Source organism: Ctenopharyngodon idella, chromosome 22 (assembly GCF_019924925.1).
Source record: "Ctenopharyngodon idella isolate HZGC_01 chromosome 22, HZGC01, whole genome shotgun sequence".
Taxonomy (NCBI): Eukaryota; Metazoa; Chordata; class Actinopteri; order Cypriniformes; family Xenocyprididae; genus Ctenopharyngodon; species Ctenopharyngodon idella.
In genome coordinates this window covers 1,067,501-1,084,397 of record NC_067241.1, presented here as the reverse complement: position 1 = coordinate 1,084,397, position 16,897 = coordinate 1,067,501, and the positions used below count along the sequence as shown (strand labels likewise).

The 16,897-nt window shown below is 35.1% G+C and overlaps 1 protein-coding gene across 1 annotated transcript in view; it reads left to right on the top strand.

The window, feature by feature from the left end:
• smc1al (structural maintenance of chromosomes 1A, like) overlaps window positions 1–16,897 on the top strand; it is a 91,148-nt gene that overhangs the window by 71,488 nt on the left and 2,763 nt on the right. The window contains exons 23-25 of the mRNA XM_051880927.1: window positions 6,984–7,135; window positions 7,213–7,282; window positions 16,744–16,854. Of these exons, the coding sequence (XP_051736887.1) occupies window positions 6,984–7,135; window positions 7,213–7,282; window positions 16,744–16,854 (333 nt within the window). The remainder of the gene's footprint in view (window positions 1–6,983; window positions 7,136–7,212; window positions 7,283–16,743; window positions 16,855–16,897) is intronic.

The window sequence follows — 16,897 nt, the reverse complement described above, 5'->3', positions numbered from 1 at the left end:
ACTGGTTCTATGCCTTTATTTTGATATACAAATTTATAGAAGAGAAGGCCTAAGAGATTTCCTATCCTATAATGCAGTCAAAAGGACACAGCAATGAAAGGGTTAAACCTGCAAGACTCTAAAACACAGAGAGAGAGAGAGACACACACACACACACACACACACACACACACAGACAGAAGCAGAACAGTTGGAGCCTGACCAGTTAGTTGAGTCAGATGATTCAATATTTTAAACAATAAGAATAAAATATATACTGTAACAGAAATTAGTCTTTGATCATCTCTAAATATATACATTAAAATATAATACTAACTAAAGCCTTTTATAACTAAAAACGGTGTACTTGTCTTCTCAACCGTTTAAAAAGATATTTCCTGCACTCTAGTGCTTATTCTATATATGATATTTGAATATTATTTTAACCAAAGAGCAGTTATTTGCCTAATTGAAACTTAAACATACTTCTTGTAATTAAAAACCATGGCAACACCATTAGAGATATCCAACATCCCTTTGCAATTTAACAACTTCAATGTTTTAGCAACAAGTTAAAAAAGTTTGGTGTAAATTTTATAAACCCTGTAGGAGTAGTAGTATAAAATTAATAGCCTGTTTTTTCAAAAAATCCACATTCAAACCAAAATAGCTGACTTCCTGTTGGTCAGAGCTAATGAGTGTAAATTAAATTGTCCGGCTTGATGAGAACAATACATGTACCAAGTTTGGTGACTGTAGGTAAAACTTCGCCCTTTGGGCTTGGGCCCTAATTAAAAACAGTTAAAGGTCACCTATTATGCTAAATCCACTTTTACAAGGGATTTGGATATAAATGTGTGTTGGCAGTGTGTGTGAACAACCACCCCACAATGATAAAAATCCACCCACTCCTTTTTTCAAATCCCCATTAAACCAAAGCAGTCTCATTAGACAAGCTGTTTTGATTCTCTGAGTAATGTGACATCACACATTTATCATGCCCCGCCCACGGCTGCTGATTGACAGTCCTGTATTACCATAGTTTTCGCCATTTTCTCCGCGGTCGAGCAGCTGTAGCAACAACGTCTGGCAAGTAATTGAGATGTTTTGTTGTTGGATGTAAGAGTGAACATAACAGTCTTCATTTACTGACATCTGAGCCGCACAGTGGATTAATTTTATTTTTGAAGGGAATGCGCCACAGATTTAATATACACATACGATTTCTGTAACGTTGCTTGATATTTACGTTCACTGACATAACTGACTGTTTGTGAACTGTGTGTTTTTGACAGAAACTTGTGTGTATTTGACAGTTTAAACAAAACAAAAAAAAATGTGAAAGAGAAGTTACTCACGAGACTTGACGTCTGACAGCTGTCTGTGTGTGTGTGTGCGCTTCAGATAAGTGCGCTCAGAAAACAATCCATTAGAAGTTTAAACTGATGTAGCTTTAAAACGCGTGGAAATAATCTTTAACTCCCTCGAGTCGGAGGTATCGCCGGCAATACCGCTTCGTTTTTTTTTTTCTTACCAGTGTGAAAAAGACTCAAAATACTCAGTCAATGTTGCACATACAATTAAGAGTTATACACCATTTTAATCTGTGAAATATCATCTTTTATTTGTGTACACTCAGAGTAAAAACAAAATGTTGTGCTTTTTGTAAAATAAAGAAAACTAAAATGATGCGTGATCTGTCGTCTACCTCTGAACGAAGTCCAATCTGATAGTTCTCAGAAAATGAAGTGTAACTTAGTGAATACTAATCACAAAAAAAATAGACTTATGTCTAAAGAAATGTTGAAATGTCAGGTTTTAAATTGTGTAAGTCAAATCGAAAACAAAAATTCTCTGTTTATGTAATCTGTATGAAAAGAGACACATGTCAGATGCCCATGATTCAGCTCATTATCCGCTAATGCGGCCACGCCCATGGAGCGAGCGCTATTCAGACGCAAATTCTGAGGCGATACATGTATACATCGTCTCAATTGTGTATTTATTGTCTTGAAAAGTGTTCATTTGTATGTTAAAGCCATGGTTAGCGATCTCTGGAAGCCTCTGTTAGTTCCTGGAATGTCACATGGTGTGTTCTTCTTTAGGAGGCATTTGTGGACTAAAGGTGTACAGAGCGCCCTCCGGCTGCAAGTATGAATTGAAAACGCAGTATCCAGCACTCATAGTGATGACAATAAATATTGAATAAATATTACTCCTCTGTATAGAAAATTGACATAAACATATGAGAATCCATCAATATTTCTCCAAATGTGCATGCTTTTGTCAATATTTAAGAGTAAAACAGAGGTCAAAATGTGAAGCTTGAGTCTTAGATCTTTTTAATGATGTATAGTTTGTCAACTGCACATTAACATTTAGGCTATATATTAAAACAAATATAGTAGCCTATATGAAATGCCATAGAGGTAGGAATGTTCAGATGCTTTGCATCACAGAAATACATTATATTTTAAAGTATATTAAAATAGAAAACCATTATTTGGTTTGAGACTTCTTTTAAAAACATTAGTAATGCGTCCAATCTTTTGACTGGTAATGTAATTTAACATAGGCCTATACAAAATTTTCTTCACATGATGTGCAATAATATGATGAGCTCAGAAAAATCATGTTTTTAATCCTGTTATCAGCATGATCACAGAGGGTTTTTTCACAGCCTACCTGGGCCCGTATGTATAAAACTTCTCAGAAATGCTCTTAAGAATAGTCTTAAGTTTTGACTTAAGTGTCAAAAAATTCTTAGTAAAGAGTAGGACTTTTCTAAGAGTAGGACTTTTCTAAGAGTAGGACTTTTCTAAGAGTAGGACTTTTCTAAGAGTAGGACTTTTCTAAGAGTAGGACTTTTCTAAGAGTAGGAGACTTTTATATAAAGAAGCTAAAAGCAACTTTTAGTATAAGACTGATTCTTAAGTGCTGACTGAAGTCGCACTTAAGTGTTGTGAAGTAAAGACTACAATGATGTCAACTCAAAATGGCCGCCCTCAACCTCTGAATCAGCCAATAGCGAGTCTGCAAGGGTGAAGTCACAGCAGCACAACACCGATGATTTAATGTTATTATAAAAAAAAAAAATCATTGAAAAATATTTTAATATTTAGATTTATATTTAAAAATAGCTTTGCATTGTGCAAAATTATCACAAATTAGTATTAATGGTGTGGAATCTTTTTCTATTGATATGTCTCATTTACAGTTAGAGTAATGGTGTGAACACGAGTTCATCATCGGCTCCAACAACTCCAGGGAAGCCCACTATCAACATAAAAGTGGCTTGCTTTTGCCGCATGGTTTGACAGTCAGTTGGAAAGTCAATGAACTGCCATAGAGTAGTGGCCAAAGGTGATGTCCAGCCATATGAAAATTGACATCTTCAACCTTAATTCAAATATTTTTAAAAATGTGTTAAAAGATATAAGCATATTGTGTAGCTGTGCTTGGAGTCAATTGTTTCATGTGTGATAATGAAATGAAATTTCAAATTATTTTTGGCCAGGCTGTCATGCAAAGTAATTATGAACACATGCAAAAACAAGAGAGAACCAATGAAATATTAAAAACTGATTATGTTGTAGTCCATGTCATATTTTTAAACATTTAAATAATATAAATATAAACATAAAAATATTTTCCTCATATTTTGATGGTTTAAGCAAAATTGTAGTGTCATTTAAAAAAACAATAAAAAAAAACCCTTGCACATCATTTTTGGCCACTATGTTTGGTGTGGTAAGTTTACACAAAACTAAAGAGCTCAAAAGAATATCACTGGAATGAAGGTTTATGACTGGGCAAGCGCTTTAGGACCGCGTTTATATTAGAAAAGCTTTCCAGTGCTGGAGAGAGCTAAGCAGGAAGGCCTGAAAACAGACGCGGAGGCTGCTTTGATTCCTTCTCATGTGAGTAACACTGGGTTTGATTGTCTGGAGCTGCTGTTCTGTTGGCGATTAACAACAAAACAAACGCTTGTTTGTATTCACTCTTGTGTACTGTACGTTCATTTTTTGTGCTTCCTTGTCGTTCGTTCATCATCCGCGCTTTATTTTTCGTGAAGCATTTTGTTGCGCGTCAGCTGTGATAAACAGATGTCCACTCTCGTATTGCGTGTGTAACAGTGGCCAGATAGTGAGAGTTGTGCAGTTAAACTACAGCACACTGATGACCGTTAGAGAATGAGGTGTTTAACGTCATTGTTAATGCACTTGCCTCACGTGCCAGCAGTGATCAGGCCGGGGTTCGAGACCGACTTGGAGCAGGGTGATTAGTATTGGAGTATAAGTTTTGGAGGCGGCGCAATGAAAAGAGGGGTGGGTTTGGGTTGATTTCAAATATCAACAGTGCTCAACAACGAATTTGAGAAATCGCATACAACACCTTTAAATGTATTAAAATGCATTAAACATATTAATTATTGTTTAAGTAATATTTATTAAATGTAATAACTTTAAATAAATGTAATACATTTCTTATTAGGTCAGTTACAAAAAGAATTGACAATCACGTTTATATAATTTTATCAACTCCATGTCATCATTTAACTCCAATACATCATATCTTCATTGGAAAGTGTGTGTCTCCTCTTGTTACTCTTAACTAGGTTAAGAGACCTTTCCAGCTCTCCTAAATAATTTAGGAGCTAAGACCTAGTCTTGACACTTAGGAACCTTTATGAATCACACTTATTCTTAAGTCTAAGAATAAGAGTAAAATTATGTCATTCTTAGAATTTTGACACACAGACTAAAATTTTACTCTGAGCGGCTTTATACATACGGGCCCTGACTGAAAGGGCTCATTAATATGCAGGACATTAGAGGTCATTATGCGAATCTTTTGTCTTCTTAGGTGTGAATCACGGCATTATTCATGAAGATTCACGCCTCCACGCATACTGTGTTTCTTGACAAAAAGTGTCTTACAAAATGTAAATCAATATATTGTTTTATATGAACAAGTAGGCAGGATAATTTTTACATCATTTTGAAGCAAAAACTCTAGTCTAGAACCTCCAATACCCAGAAATCTTGTAAACACAGATTTAATTTTTTTTTTGGCCTTATTTCAGTGACTTAAGTTTTTTGTTTTTTCAATAACCACTCATAAACGTTATTCCTTCAAAAAAACAAACATGTACATACATGTTCCTCACATAATATTGTAGCCTAGTTTGTGCTGAATACAGTGTAGTGACACTTTTGTCATTAATATGTTTATGAACAACTGAAAAAAGCACAAATGTCAGGGCATGTCAAAACTTCTCAGGGCCCCAAAAATCCTCAGACCCCAGAGGGTTAATGATGAAAGAAAAACTATGCTATCCGTGAGAGTGTTCGCGATGATAATCAAAACCAAGAAGATGTCCTGTTAATATTTGGCAGAGAATCCGATTGAGGCAGGAACTGTGATCGTAGGGAGGGGGCGGGGCACAGCAGCTCATTTGCATTTAAAGGCACATGCATGAAACAGCCTGTTCTTGACTGTAGTCAGAAATGGGTATTTACACCATGGGTTTATAAATGATCTGTGAGGTATTTTAAGCTGAAACTTCACAGACACATTCTGGGGACACATGAGACTTAAATTACATGGGCATAATATGGGCATAAAAATGGGCATAATATGGGACCTTTAAGAAAGCATCTGATCATAGCGATGTGGATATGTTTACACAAACTCTGCAGTTTGGCACTCTAGTCAAGTCACATTTATTTATATACCGCTCTGTGTGTATAAATCACTTTATATATGTGTATCAGTGTATCTCTTTAAAGTAATCAGCTTTACAATATTAAATGTGAAAAAAGGTGTCCGGCCTCAATGGATTGATCAGAAGAAATGAACTGAAGAAAATTTCCACATCAAAGAAGGCAGAGCCTCAGAGCACACCTACCTATTACGTAGTCGCCATGGACCAATGGTAGTTTGAAAGTGTTTACCAGTTCACTTTGGCAAGCCATTTCTAACTCCCAAAACAAACTCCAAATGAACTTCCTTTTGGCCTGGTTTTGTTCGAAATGACGCCACACCAGTTCATTCTTTGATTTTGCTTGAAGTATATGGGGCCTTAAGACTACAACAAATAATCACTTTGAAAATAAATTTGCACTCTATTTTGTTATTGTTTGCTGGTGTTGCTTGTGAGTTGAAAAGTTGTGAATACAAGTGAAGCTGCATATCAGTGGGCTGTATCTGTGCACTAGAATGAAAGACCTGTTTCTATTGGTCACTCTCACTTGGAAGTTTGGTTACATTGTTCTCTAATGTCATAAACTCTGTAGTAATACTCTGAAATGAGTGTAGCTAGATTCAACTACCTTTCAGAGAACATAGTGACCCAGATTGTTTTTGTTTACATTCACTGCCATGATATTATTTAATAATGTCAAAGTGACACTATAGAATATGGTCAAATTTTGGATTTCCTCAGGCCATTACAGTGTACGTAATGAATGCAGCCAAACAAATGCTCTAGGAGAGAGTAGCATAGAAACAGATCTTTTATTCTGGTCTACAGATACAGCCCACCTAGATGCAACTTGCAAGCAAAGGTTTTAGAGACCCAAACAATGACAGCAAAGCAAGTGTGGTTTTGATTTGCATAAACAACAAAAGTATAGCCTGGCCACATGAAACCATATGTTTACAACCTATGAAGTTTGCTTGTGTACTTTTGTAAACTTGCATTTTTCTGCTACAGCTTGCTCTGTGACAATCTATTTTTCATAATTTTCAAAAAATGTTGCTTTTCAAGGTTATACTTTACACAGTGCAGGAATAAAACATGCAAAGACCAGGCTAATCTCTCATTAATTTCATTTTCAGTTTTTTTTTTTTTTAGTTATTTTCAGTAATTTTCTCAATTAGTCATTGCAGTACTTATCCTCTCATAAACACTAAGACAAATCTTTCCCGTGTGTGCGTGTTGCACGTGTGTGTGCGTGTTGCGTGTGTGTGTGTGTGTGTGTGTGTGCGTGTGTTGCTAGGCATTTCTGGGGCCTGAGAACCCAGAGGAGCCATACCTGGATGGTATCAACTATAACTGTGTGGCCCCAGGCAAACGTTTCAGGCCCATGGACAACCTGTCTGGAGGAGAAAAGACTGTGGCTGCTCTAGCCTTACTGTTTGCCATTCACAGGTATGTAAAGGTATATTTACTTTCAGGTCAAATCACATTCTTCAGTCTATACCTGACAAATTTCTCCACCTCTACAGCTATAAGCCTGCTCCCTTCTTTGTTCTGGATGAGATTGATGCAGCACTGGACAATACCAACATTGGCAAGGTTTGTTTCACACCAGAGTTTATTACATAAGTCACACAGTCATTAGGATATAGGTGAGAGGCACACAGTTTTGTCAGTGTGATTATTTTGTCATATTGCATCTGCAATTTAAACTGCAATATGACGAACATTTAAATTTTGTTGTGCTCCACTCAGTATCCACCTGGTGACGCATGGAACAACATTATTTGAAACATTGTAATTAATACAGTACTACAACTTGTCATCTGTAACAGGCTTTTCTTTGTGTTCATGATGTGAAGTCTCTAAGTGGTGTCTTAAGTCTTAACTTCATACTTCATACTTTCAGAAGCTAATATTTTGAGGCACACAACACACCAGGGGTTTCAGAACTGAGGGGAACAGAAATGTCAGGTGTAATACCAGTTTTTATCTGACCTTTGTCTAATTGACAGATTTTTTTTTTTCCTCTTGCTTTTAAATCAAAATCAATTTGCTTTTAATAAGAAATCAAATACACTGTTGAACAATAACCAATATCTATAATATTTTTTTTCCTATATTTTATGACAATTTTATGATTGGTTTATGTACTACTTGTGCATTAAATCCTCATGGATTTTATACAATGTAAAAAAAAAAATTATCACAGAATAAGGCAGAAAATATACAGTACCTATTAAAAGTTTGGAAACATTTCAGTTGTTTAATGTTTTAGAAAAAAGTCTCTTCTGCTCACCAAGGCTGGATTTATTTAATCAAAAATGCAGCAAAAACAGTAATATTGTGAAATAGTATTGAAATTTAAAGTAGCTGTTTTCTATGAGAATATATAGTAAAATGTACAATATGTGATCAAAGCTGAGTTTTTAGCATCATCACTCAGGTCTTGGAGTGCTTGGCCCCTAAATATAACAGCTTGACAGTGTCGTGGCAAATTCGATGTCTCTGTGTCCCTTCAGTTCTGGTCTCGAAGAAAAACTCAGAGTCGAAGTTCCAGGTCTCAAAAGTATTTAACTTTATTGTCAAGCAACAATTGGCAATAATTGGCTGGTAATATCCACCCTTACAGTTTTCCCATATTCTCACTTGCAGGTGCTCTCCTCCCTTTCTTTCCCATGTAGTCCCCAACATTTCCACAACAGTCATTTCACCAATAAAATTGCAGGTGTTGCTTATGTAAGAGATCATTTTCTTAGTAAGGGTGACCGACTGCCAACTACTGTACATCTTTTGACTTAATTTCTCATGGGCCTTCTGCCAATTTGATGGTCAACCCTTTTCCCATGGGCCAGATGAAACATTGTATCAAAACAGTCAATACTTCCCGGAGGCAAGAAGCCTTCACATGACTCCCTTAATAATGGTCTTGTTCATTTCACAGCCACCTGTTGTCTGGTGGAAAATTACCAACAAAATATGCTTAGTGGCCAAGTTAACTTCTCAGACACATCTGACCCTTATAGTCACATAGGTCAAGAGGCCTCAAAACACTTCTAACTTCTATAGTAAGCAAACTAATTCTACAATTGTTTTCTGTAGGACAGATAAAATACTCCAACAGTAAACTGTTTTTGCAGTGTTGTCTTATATTAATGTCCATTAAAGCAAGACTATGTAAACAAAAAAACACAGCCACTGTGTCGAAAAGTGGGAATTATGGGATAACAGACACAGCAATGCATCATGTTCTATAATATCATGTTTGTAGCATGATCCAGGGGATTAAAAGGTATATATTTCAGACCTAGTGGAGTAATTTACTCCACTTTAATCCCCTGGATCACGCTACAAACATGATCTTAACTTTGTTAATTATTAATTTGTTAATTTACTATTAATAGTAAATATGTAAAGTTGCATAAAATGGAAATACTCCAAATTTACTCGAAATACTCAATTTTCTATTGCGTTCCTGAGATTGCGGCTGTGAGATTCGCCAATTTTGGGTGCGTAAGGTGTGATGGATTCTATTGTCCAGTTGGCATTTTCACCCCAAAATGGCTGCTGCGCTACCGAAGCGACACCTAGTGGCTGTTACCCAAAAAGCATCGGAGTTTTGCCTCTTGGGTTGTGTGCTTTGTGTTCAGTGAGCGGCTAAGAGGCACAGCGCATTCAGTTGAGGCTGTGTCAGAGAACAAATAAAATAGATTCTATTGAGTGATTATTTTATCGACAGATGGGCTACTTTCCCATAGACTGGAGTGAGATCATAGACGGCACGTCTGTTGCGATCTTTCCTGGCGTTCAGGCGCCTCAGTTCAAGCAGAGCGCACAAACCGATCATCTCTTCCACTTTACTAGTTACAACAACCTCTGAAGGTATGTTGAAAGATACAGTACAACTTAACAAAATCCGTATCATGTTTTATGTAATCGCTCAATGAGCGTTTCAACTGCGGAAAGACGTCAATAAAACAGATTGTAAAAAATGTCACATTTAATTGTCACATTTACCTCAGTAAAGCCGTTCAGTGTCCAAAAACTCGTTAGTTAGCTACAAAAATGAACTACAAAAATTATAGAGGAGCATTTTGCTACATACATGCACTCCATACTCCATACTCCATACATGCACTACATATAGCATATCCCTTGTAATTGTGCTTAACATGTGCTTCAATATTGAATGCATGTTTGAATAAATCCATTTTATGACAGCATTTAAATGTTTATATAGCCTAAAAAATGAGTAGAAACATAATTGTCATAAAATGTATTATAACGTTATTACAAAAACTTCTTTATGGGTAATTATATGTAAGTAGCATACAAATCGATTAATTTTAACCTTTAATATTATAATGATGTACCAGCTGTGGTTCCCTGTATAGTTTACAGCATTATTTGAGATATTTTTTTCTTTGAGGAAATTTGCCATGTACTTTACCTTATAGACCCCAAATTAATCAATATTGAATTGAAGGTAATCAAATTAAAATCAAATCGCAAGCTCCTGAATCGAAATCTAATCCAATTGTGAAATCTAATTGATTTGTGTCAATGCCCAGCCCTAGTGTCAATAATTTGTAATTTTTTTTTTTATTATTATTTTTTTTTTTTTTTTTACTTGAAGCAAATGTTGTTTTTTTCCATTTATTTTCTTCTCAGAGTACACCAAAATGCTTCGTTTACATGTTAAAATCACAAAAAAGGATGTGGGGGCCCCCCTACAACTATTTAGTTTGTCCACCTTTTTCACCTCTTGTGAGTTTGCAGGTCTGATATAACGTTAGCCAAAATCACAGTAAATGTCTTTATCTTATGTGTATGGTGATTTTGTCAGATTATAAATCAGGATTATAGCGCTGCTTTAACATGTCAGGGCTCGACATTAACGCTTGTTCATTAGTCCAGGATAAGTGGATTTTTTTCGAAGGGGCAAGTGAAATTTAGAAAGAGAATTTTACTTGCCCATCCAGACAAGCCTGATTTAAAATGTCAATGCCAAAAAACAAAACAAAAAAAAAAACCTTGGGAATCACCAAAAGCGAGAATTACTGATTTTATTACATTTAGTGTAAGTGGTGATCGATAGTGGATAATAATAGGCTGTATAAGTCACTTATGTTTTAGAAGGAACATTGACTGTTTTTGTTCAATTTTAGCAGCGAAAATATTTTCAAACAAAGATCACAGTAGAACCATAGCGCAAAGGTCAAACCTGCTTGGGTATTTTCAAACATGCCGAAGAGCCTGATTAGCTGCTTCAGGTGTGTTTGATCAGGGTTGGAGCTAAACTCTGCAGGGCAACGGGTCCCTAGGAACAGGGTTGAAGACCTTTATTCTAAAATTATGTAAGCACAAAGAGTAGCACCAGAAAAGCAAACAAATGTAAAGGGCTGAAACTTAGCAGAATACGAATGCAACAATGACGATGAATATTCTAATTGCCGCATCACGTCATCTATCTGCATTTAGCGATCGGTATATATGTGTGTGTGTGTGTGTGTTTGTGTATGTGTATGTATGTATATATATATATATATATATATATATATATATATATATATATATATATATATATATATATATATATAATATTATACACACACACATATATGTATATATGTATGTGTATATATATATATATATATATATATAATATATATATATATATGTGTGTGTGTGTATAATAAATATATATATGCCATTACAAATTTAAAAATTGGCATTTAAAAGCATTAAATTAGATTTGATGAAACCTGTAGAAACCCTGTGTCAAAAGTGCGTGGGATGATTTTACATTTTATTAAATTTATATGCTACGCCCATGCAACACACCAGTTCAAAAATGGTCTTTGGTGGTGGCAGACGAACATGGTCAGCCACACACACAGTACAAAGTACAAAGTACCCGTTAGGGATGCACCGAAATTTCAGCTGCCGAAAAATTGTCCGAAAATGGCGTTTTTGGTCGAAAGAGGAAAACGGCCAGAAATATATGCTGCCCCGCCCCTCAGTGTTCAGTGCTCAGGTTTCACTCTCGCTCTAGCTGTTATCACTGCGCGGTGTGATACAAACGCTCCATTCATGTACTGCTCATGCTCATCGGAAAAGCAAAGTCTGTTGAAATAACACGCTGACATGAAATTTCTGTGTAGTAGTATACTTGTTTCTTTGCATTAGGCCTATTATTTGGATAATTTGTCAAAAAAATAAATTTGTTAAATCTGATTCTGTTGCATAGAACTGAGTAAAGAATAATATATTGATGTTTAAAAGTCTAAAACTTTTTCCAATTTTAGTGTTACTTTCAGTAAAAATGTGGTTATTTTATTAGCTTGTATTTTTTAAATTCAGTATCATTAAAATGATTGAACTTCATTAAATCTAATAATAATAATACAATTATACAAATAAGCTAATTCAAAATAATACAAAAAATAATTTTTAAAAAGCATTTTCTGTTTTTGGCCAAGTGCATCCAGAAATTTGGGCTTCGGCTTCTGCCCAGAATTTTCATCTCGGTGTATCCTTACTACCCATGTGAACTGAGAGTCTAGTACTGACAGCAAATTTAGGGATGCACCAATATGAAAATTGGCCTATACCGGTAATTCTTTATATTTGAAAGTAATTAACAGCATGAAAAATATACATTGTGCTTATACTTTGGTTATAATGAAAGTATTCGTGAGTGTGCAGAACTCATGCTGAACAGGGGGATGTTTCAGACTCTTGTTTGTGGGAAACCTGTAAAGTAGTGTTAAGAGGTAATATTATTGCATATGAATCTTCGTTGAGGAGGGAGAAGCATAGGCTTCTGTCTGAGATAGAATCCATACTTCGATCTTTAGAACAAACCTTTCATTCATCTAAAGCTCAGAGTGACCTTACAGCTATTCTTAAGTTGAAATATGAACTATTTTGAACGATCAGGTTTCTAATTTGTTAATTAAACTTAAACAGAAACAGTTTGAATTGAGAGACAAGGCAGATAAGCTTCTTGCCACACAATTGAGGGGTGCGCAGGCCAGTAGGGCCATTCATCAAATAAAATCTCAGAATGGTACTTTATTAACACATCCTAAAGAAATTAATAATCGTTTTGCTGAATTTTATAAGCACCTTTATTCTTCTAGCTGTTCTGAGCTGAACAATACAGTGCATCAATTTCTCGATTCAGTGGACTTTCCAAAACTTAATGAATGTGCCAAAGAGGAATTAGAGGAACCGTTTACTCTGTGAAATTTTGGAGACAATTAACTCAACTGCTCCTTTGTTGCTTAGAATGGTAAATCATTCGATTGAAAAGAAAATATTTCCAGATTCTTTTTATGAGGCACATATATGCCTTTTAAAGAAAAAAGACAGAGATGTTACAGAGCCCTCAAGCTACAGGCCAATAGGTCTCCTCAATTGTGATCAAAAAGTGATTGCCAAGATTTTGGCCACGCGTTTAAATAAACATGTGGCCTCGTTAATTCACACAGATCAAACTGGCTTTGTCCCAGGAAGATTTTCTTTTTTTAATTCACGTTGCCTGCTAAATATTTTATATAGTAATCGGAGTAAGAATTCCAAGGCAGCTGTTCTTTAAAACGCCGAAAAGGCCTTCGACTGTATTGGAGTTATGTTTTCTGTCCTGGATCGGTTTGGCTTTGGTGAGAATTTGCAGAAGCCGAAAGAATTAGGTGGTCTAGCGCTCCCTGTTTTCCGTAATTATTATTGGGCTGCTAATGCAAGGGCTATGATGTTCTGGCGGGTCAGCGATCTATCTTTAAAGAAATTACAATGTAAGAATTTTGTTGTGCTCAATTCCATTAGAATTTTAAAACAAATAAAGACCGCATTGAGCGCCTGCCCATTTGCAATAATCAATTTTTTGCCAGGCCTGTCGGATAAGGTATTTTCACTGTGGTCTGAGTCAAAAACTTTTATATAGATAGAAAATTTGCCACCTTTGAACACTTGTATAAAGCCTTTGATCTTTCCCAATAGCAATTTTTCCGATATTTACAAGTGCGCCACTACATAAAACATTCTTTTACTGAATTTCAGGATTTGCCTCAGGATCATTATATGTATGATCTTTTGGGCCAACCTCCTGTGGACAAACATTTGGTGACACGATTTGTTTCTTTGTTTGTTTCTCATTCTGCAGTGTCTTCAGATCACTTCGAAGTAGCATGGGAAAATGATACTGGAATTAATATCTCAAATGAGATTTGGGAAGAGGGACTGAAACGAATTCATACCTGCTCTATTAATGCCAGATTACAATTTATACAGTTTAAAGTATTGCATAGGTTACACTATACCAAAACTAAACTCAATAAAATTGACCCTTCAGTTTCCCCATTATGTGATAGATGTGAGAGCTCAGATGGCACGCATGCTCATACTTTTTGGTTTTGCGCCGAGATTTGAGTTTTGGAAGAATATTTTTCACTGGTATTCAAATGTTTTTGGAGAAGATATCAGTCTAAACTTTGAATTGCTTTGCTTGGGTGTTCTGACCCTACACTAGCATTAACACATTCTCAGCAATTGTCTCTAATGTTCGGTATGGTGGTAACTAAAAGGGTGATTTTGATGGAGTGGAAGTCCACTTTACCACCCAGTTTTCATAAATGGTTGGTGGAGATGGTTGCCGCCCTCAAGCTCAAAGATTCGCTCTTCCAGAATTGATGCTTCTAAAAAATTTGATAAAATCTGGGGCCCCTTCCTTAGGTATCTTAGTTGAATTTGCTTGAGCATTCATGTAATATGTATCTTCACTGATGTATTTCTTCACTCCATGTTTTGTTTGTTTGATTACATATGTTTTTGTTTAAGGTGTTCATTTTTCATTGTATCTGGTGCCTGTTCGTGGGGGGTGGTGGTGGTGGGGGGTTCTTTTGTTTCTTTTTTTGTTTGTTTTTTTAGGTTTTTTTGTGCATAGTATATTTTTGTATACAATGAGACTTTAATCTGTTTTTTGTTTATATAAAAACTGTTATAAAAAAAAAAAAAAAACTACAATATTAAACATTCTTTAAAATATCATCTTTTATGTTCCACAAAAGAAAGTAAGTCATACAGATTTGGAACGACATGATGAATAAATTATTTAATTTTTGTTTTGTTTTGGGGTTTTTTTTTTGTTTGTTTTTTTTTTTTTTTTTTGTTAACCCCTTAAGCCCGAAGTGTCCCGTCGGTGGGACACCACCCCCCGCGAAAAAATTCATAATCAAATTACTAAGCAACCACTGACAGCAATAACACAAAATAGGCATCATTTTAAAGCTTAGACACTCAGCTTTTTAATGCATTCATGCATTCATTTTGTTCAACTCTTAAGGAGTGCTGAGCTATCACTCTAAAACGGAGTGTACCGCCCGAGGGCGCCACCTAGCTATAAAAAAAATAATAATCATATTTTTCAAAACTACTGCCTAGATAATCACAAAATAGGTGTCATTTGAAAGCTTAAAGTCTAAACTTTACAATGAATGTAGCCAATTTGATTAACTCCTAAGTACTGCTGAGTTATTTGCTGAAAAAAATAAATAAATAAATAAAAATCATAATTTAGGAAATATTTTTTTTATTATGTACTCCAATATGTCAAAAGCATCATACATCTCAGATAATCATGTGTTATATGTCATTTGAAAGGTCTCACGGAGTAGAATACAACGAGTATAATTGTTTTGGACTTTGACTAAACTTGAGCGAGTTTTTGTACATAAAGCCCCGCAAGACCCATTTGTAAATAATATCCAGATGCTGTATTTATCTCACGTTTTTGCTCGTAACTTCCAGAAACATGCTCCGATTGTAGAAAAACATCGTTATTTTCAGCAGATTCTCACGATTAAAATGAATCCAACATCAGCATAATCCAATTAACCGATCACGAGATACAGATGCTAACTGAAGCTAAAATGTAGCTATCACATGACATTTTAGCGTATAACTTAGATGAAACATGCATAGATTGTAGAAAATGGCACATCGTTACTTACAGGAGATTCTCCCAAATGATATGAGTCCAAGATCAAAATAATCCGATGTGTTTGGCACGAGTTACTCCACGCGGAAAAACAGTTTTAAAAATGGCCATCAGGGGGCGCCAATGGATAAACAAAAAAGGCTACCTTGGTTCCAAATGCTCTTTTGATTTCTTTATCGGATCACAACGAAACAATGATCCAGATACAGCTCACATATAGGGGAACATCACCAAAAATAATTTTCCTCCTACCTTATTTCCTCTCCGATATATTGCATGTCAAATATGAAATATTTGTAAAATTTCCCTTGAGCAAACTTTTATTTTTTTAATTTATCAGCAGTTTCTCAACATGAGAATGTCCAAATTTAATTTATTTTTTTATTTAAAAATGTAAAGTTTTTTTTCAAATGATACCAACCTTTTGACTCTCCTTGCTAAAGATTTGAAGTTATGAGTCATTATTTTTGTGCATGTCGCTCAGAAAACAAAAAAAAATGAAAAATGCCTACCTTTGTTCCAAATGCTATAATTTTTTTTTATTTCTTCATGCAAACACCAAAAAAATTGATCCAGATACAGCTCTCATATAGAGGAACATCACCGAAAAAGAATTAACCTGCTACCATATTCCCTTCATGAGATATTCCATTTTAAATGAGAAAGATGTAAATTTTCTTTTTTTTCTTCTTTTTTTCAAAAACAATTTTTTTTTTTTTTTTTTTTTTTTGCTGTTTCTTAGTATGAGAATGTCCAATTTTATTTTTTTATTTATTTATTTTTTTAATTTAAAATGCTTCCTTTCAAATGATACCAACCTTTTGACTCTCCTTGCTATAGTTTTGGAGTTACGAGTCTTTAGTTTTTTGTGTGTCACTCAGGAAAAAAAAAAAACTGAAAATACCCTCAGGGCTTAAGGGGTTAATTGCTAGCCCAAATTTCATGATTGTGACAGCCCTACCATTACCATTAACAAAAGAATGAATGCTCCTGATTTTCATAACCTAAAAATTCTTTGAGATTTACATGTACTAAGTTGTTCTTTGCATGTGTTGTGTAGGTTGCAAACTACATCAAGGATCAGTCGGTGCAGAACTTCCAGGCTATCGTGATCTCTCTGAAAGAGGAGTTTTACACTAAAGCGGACTCCTTGATTGGAGTCTATCCAGAGGTCAGGGTTCACACGTACAGTACACACATTGTTTATTTCAGTA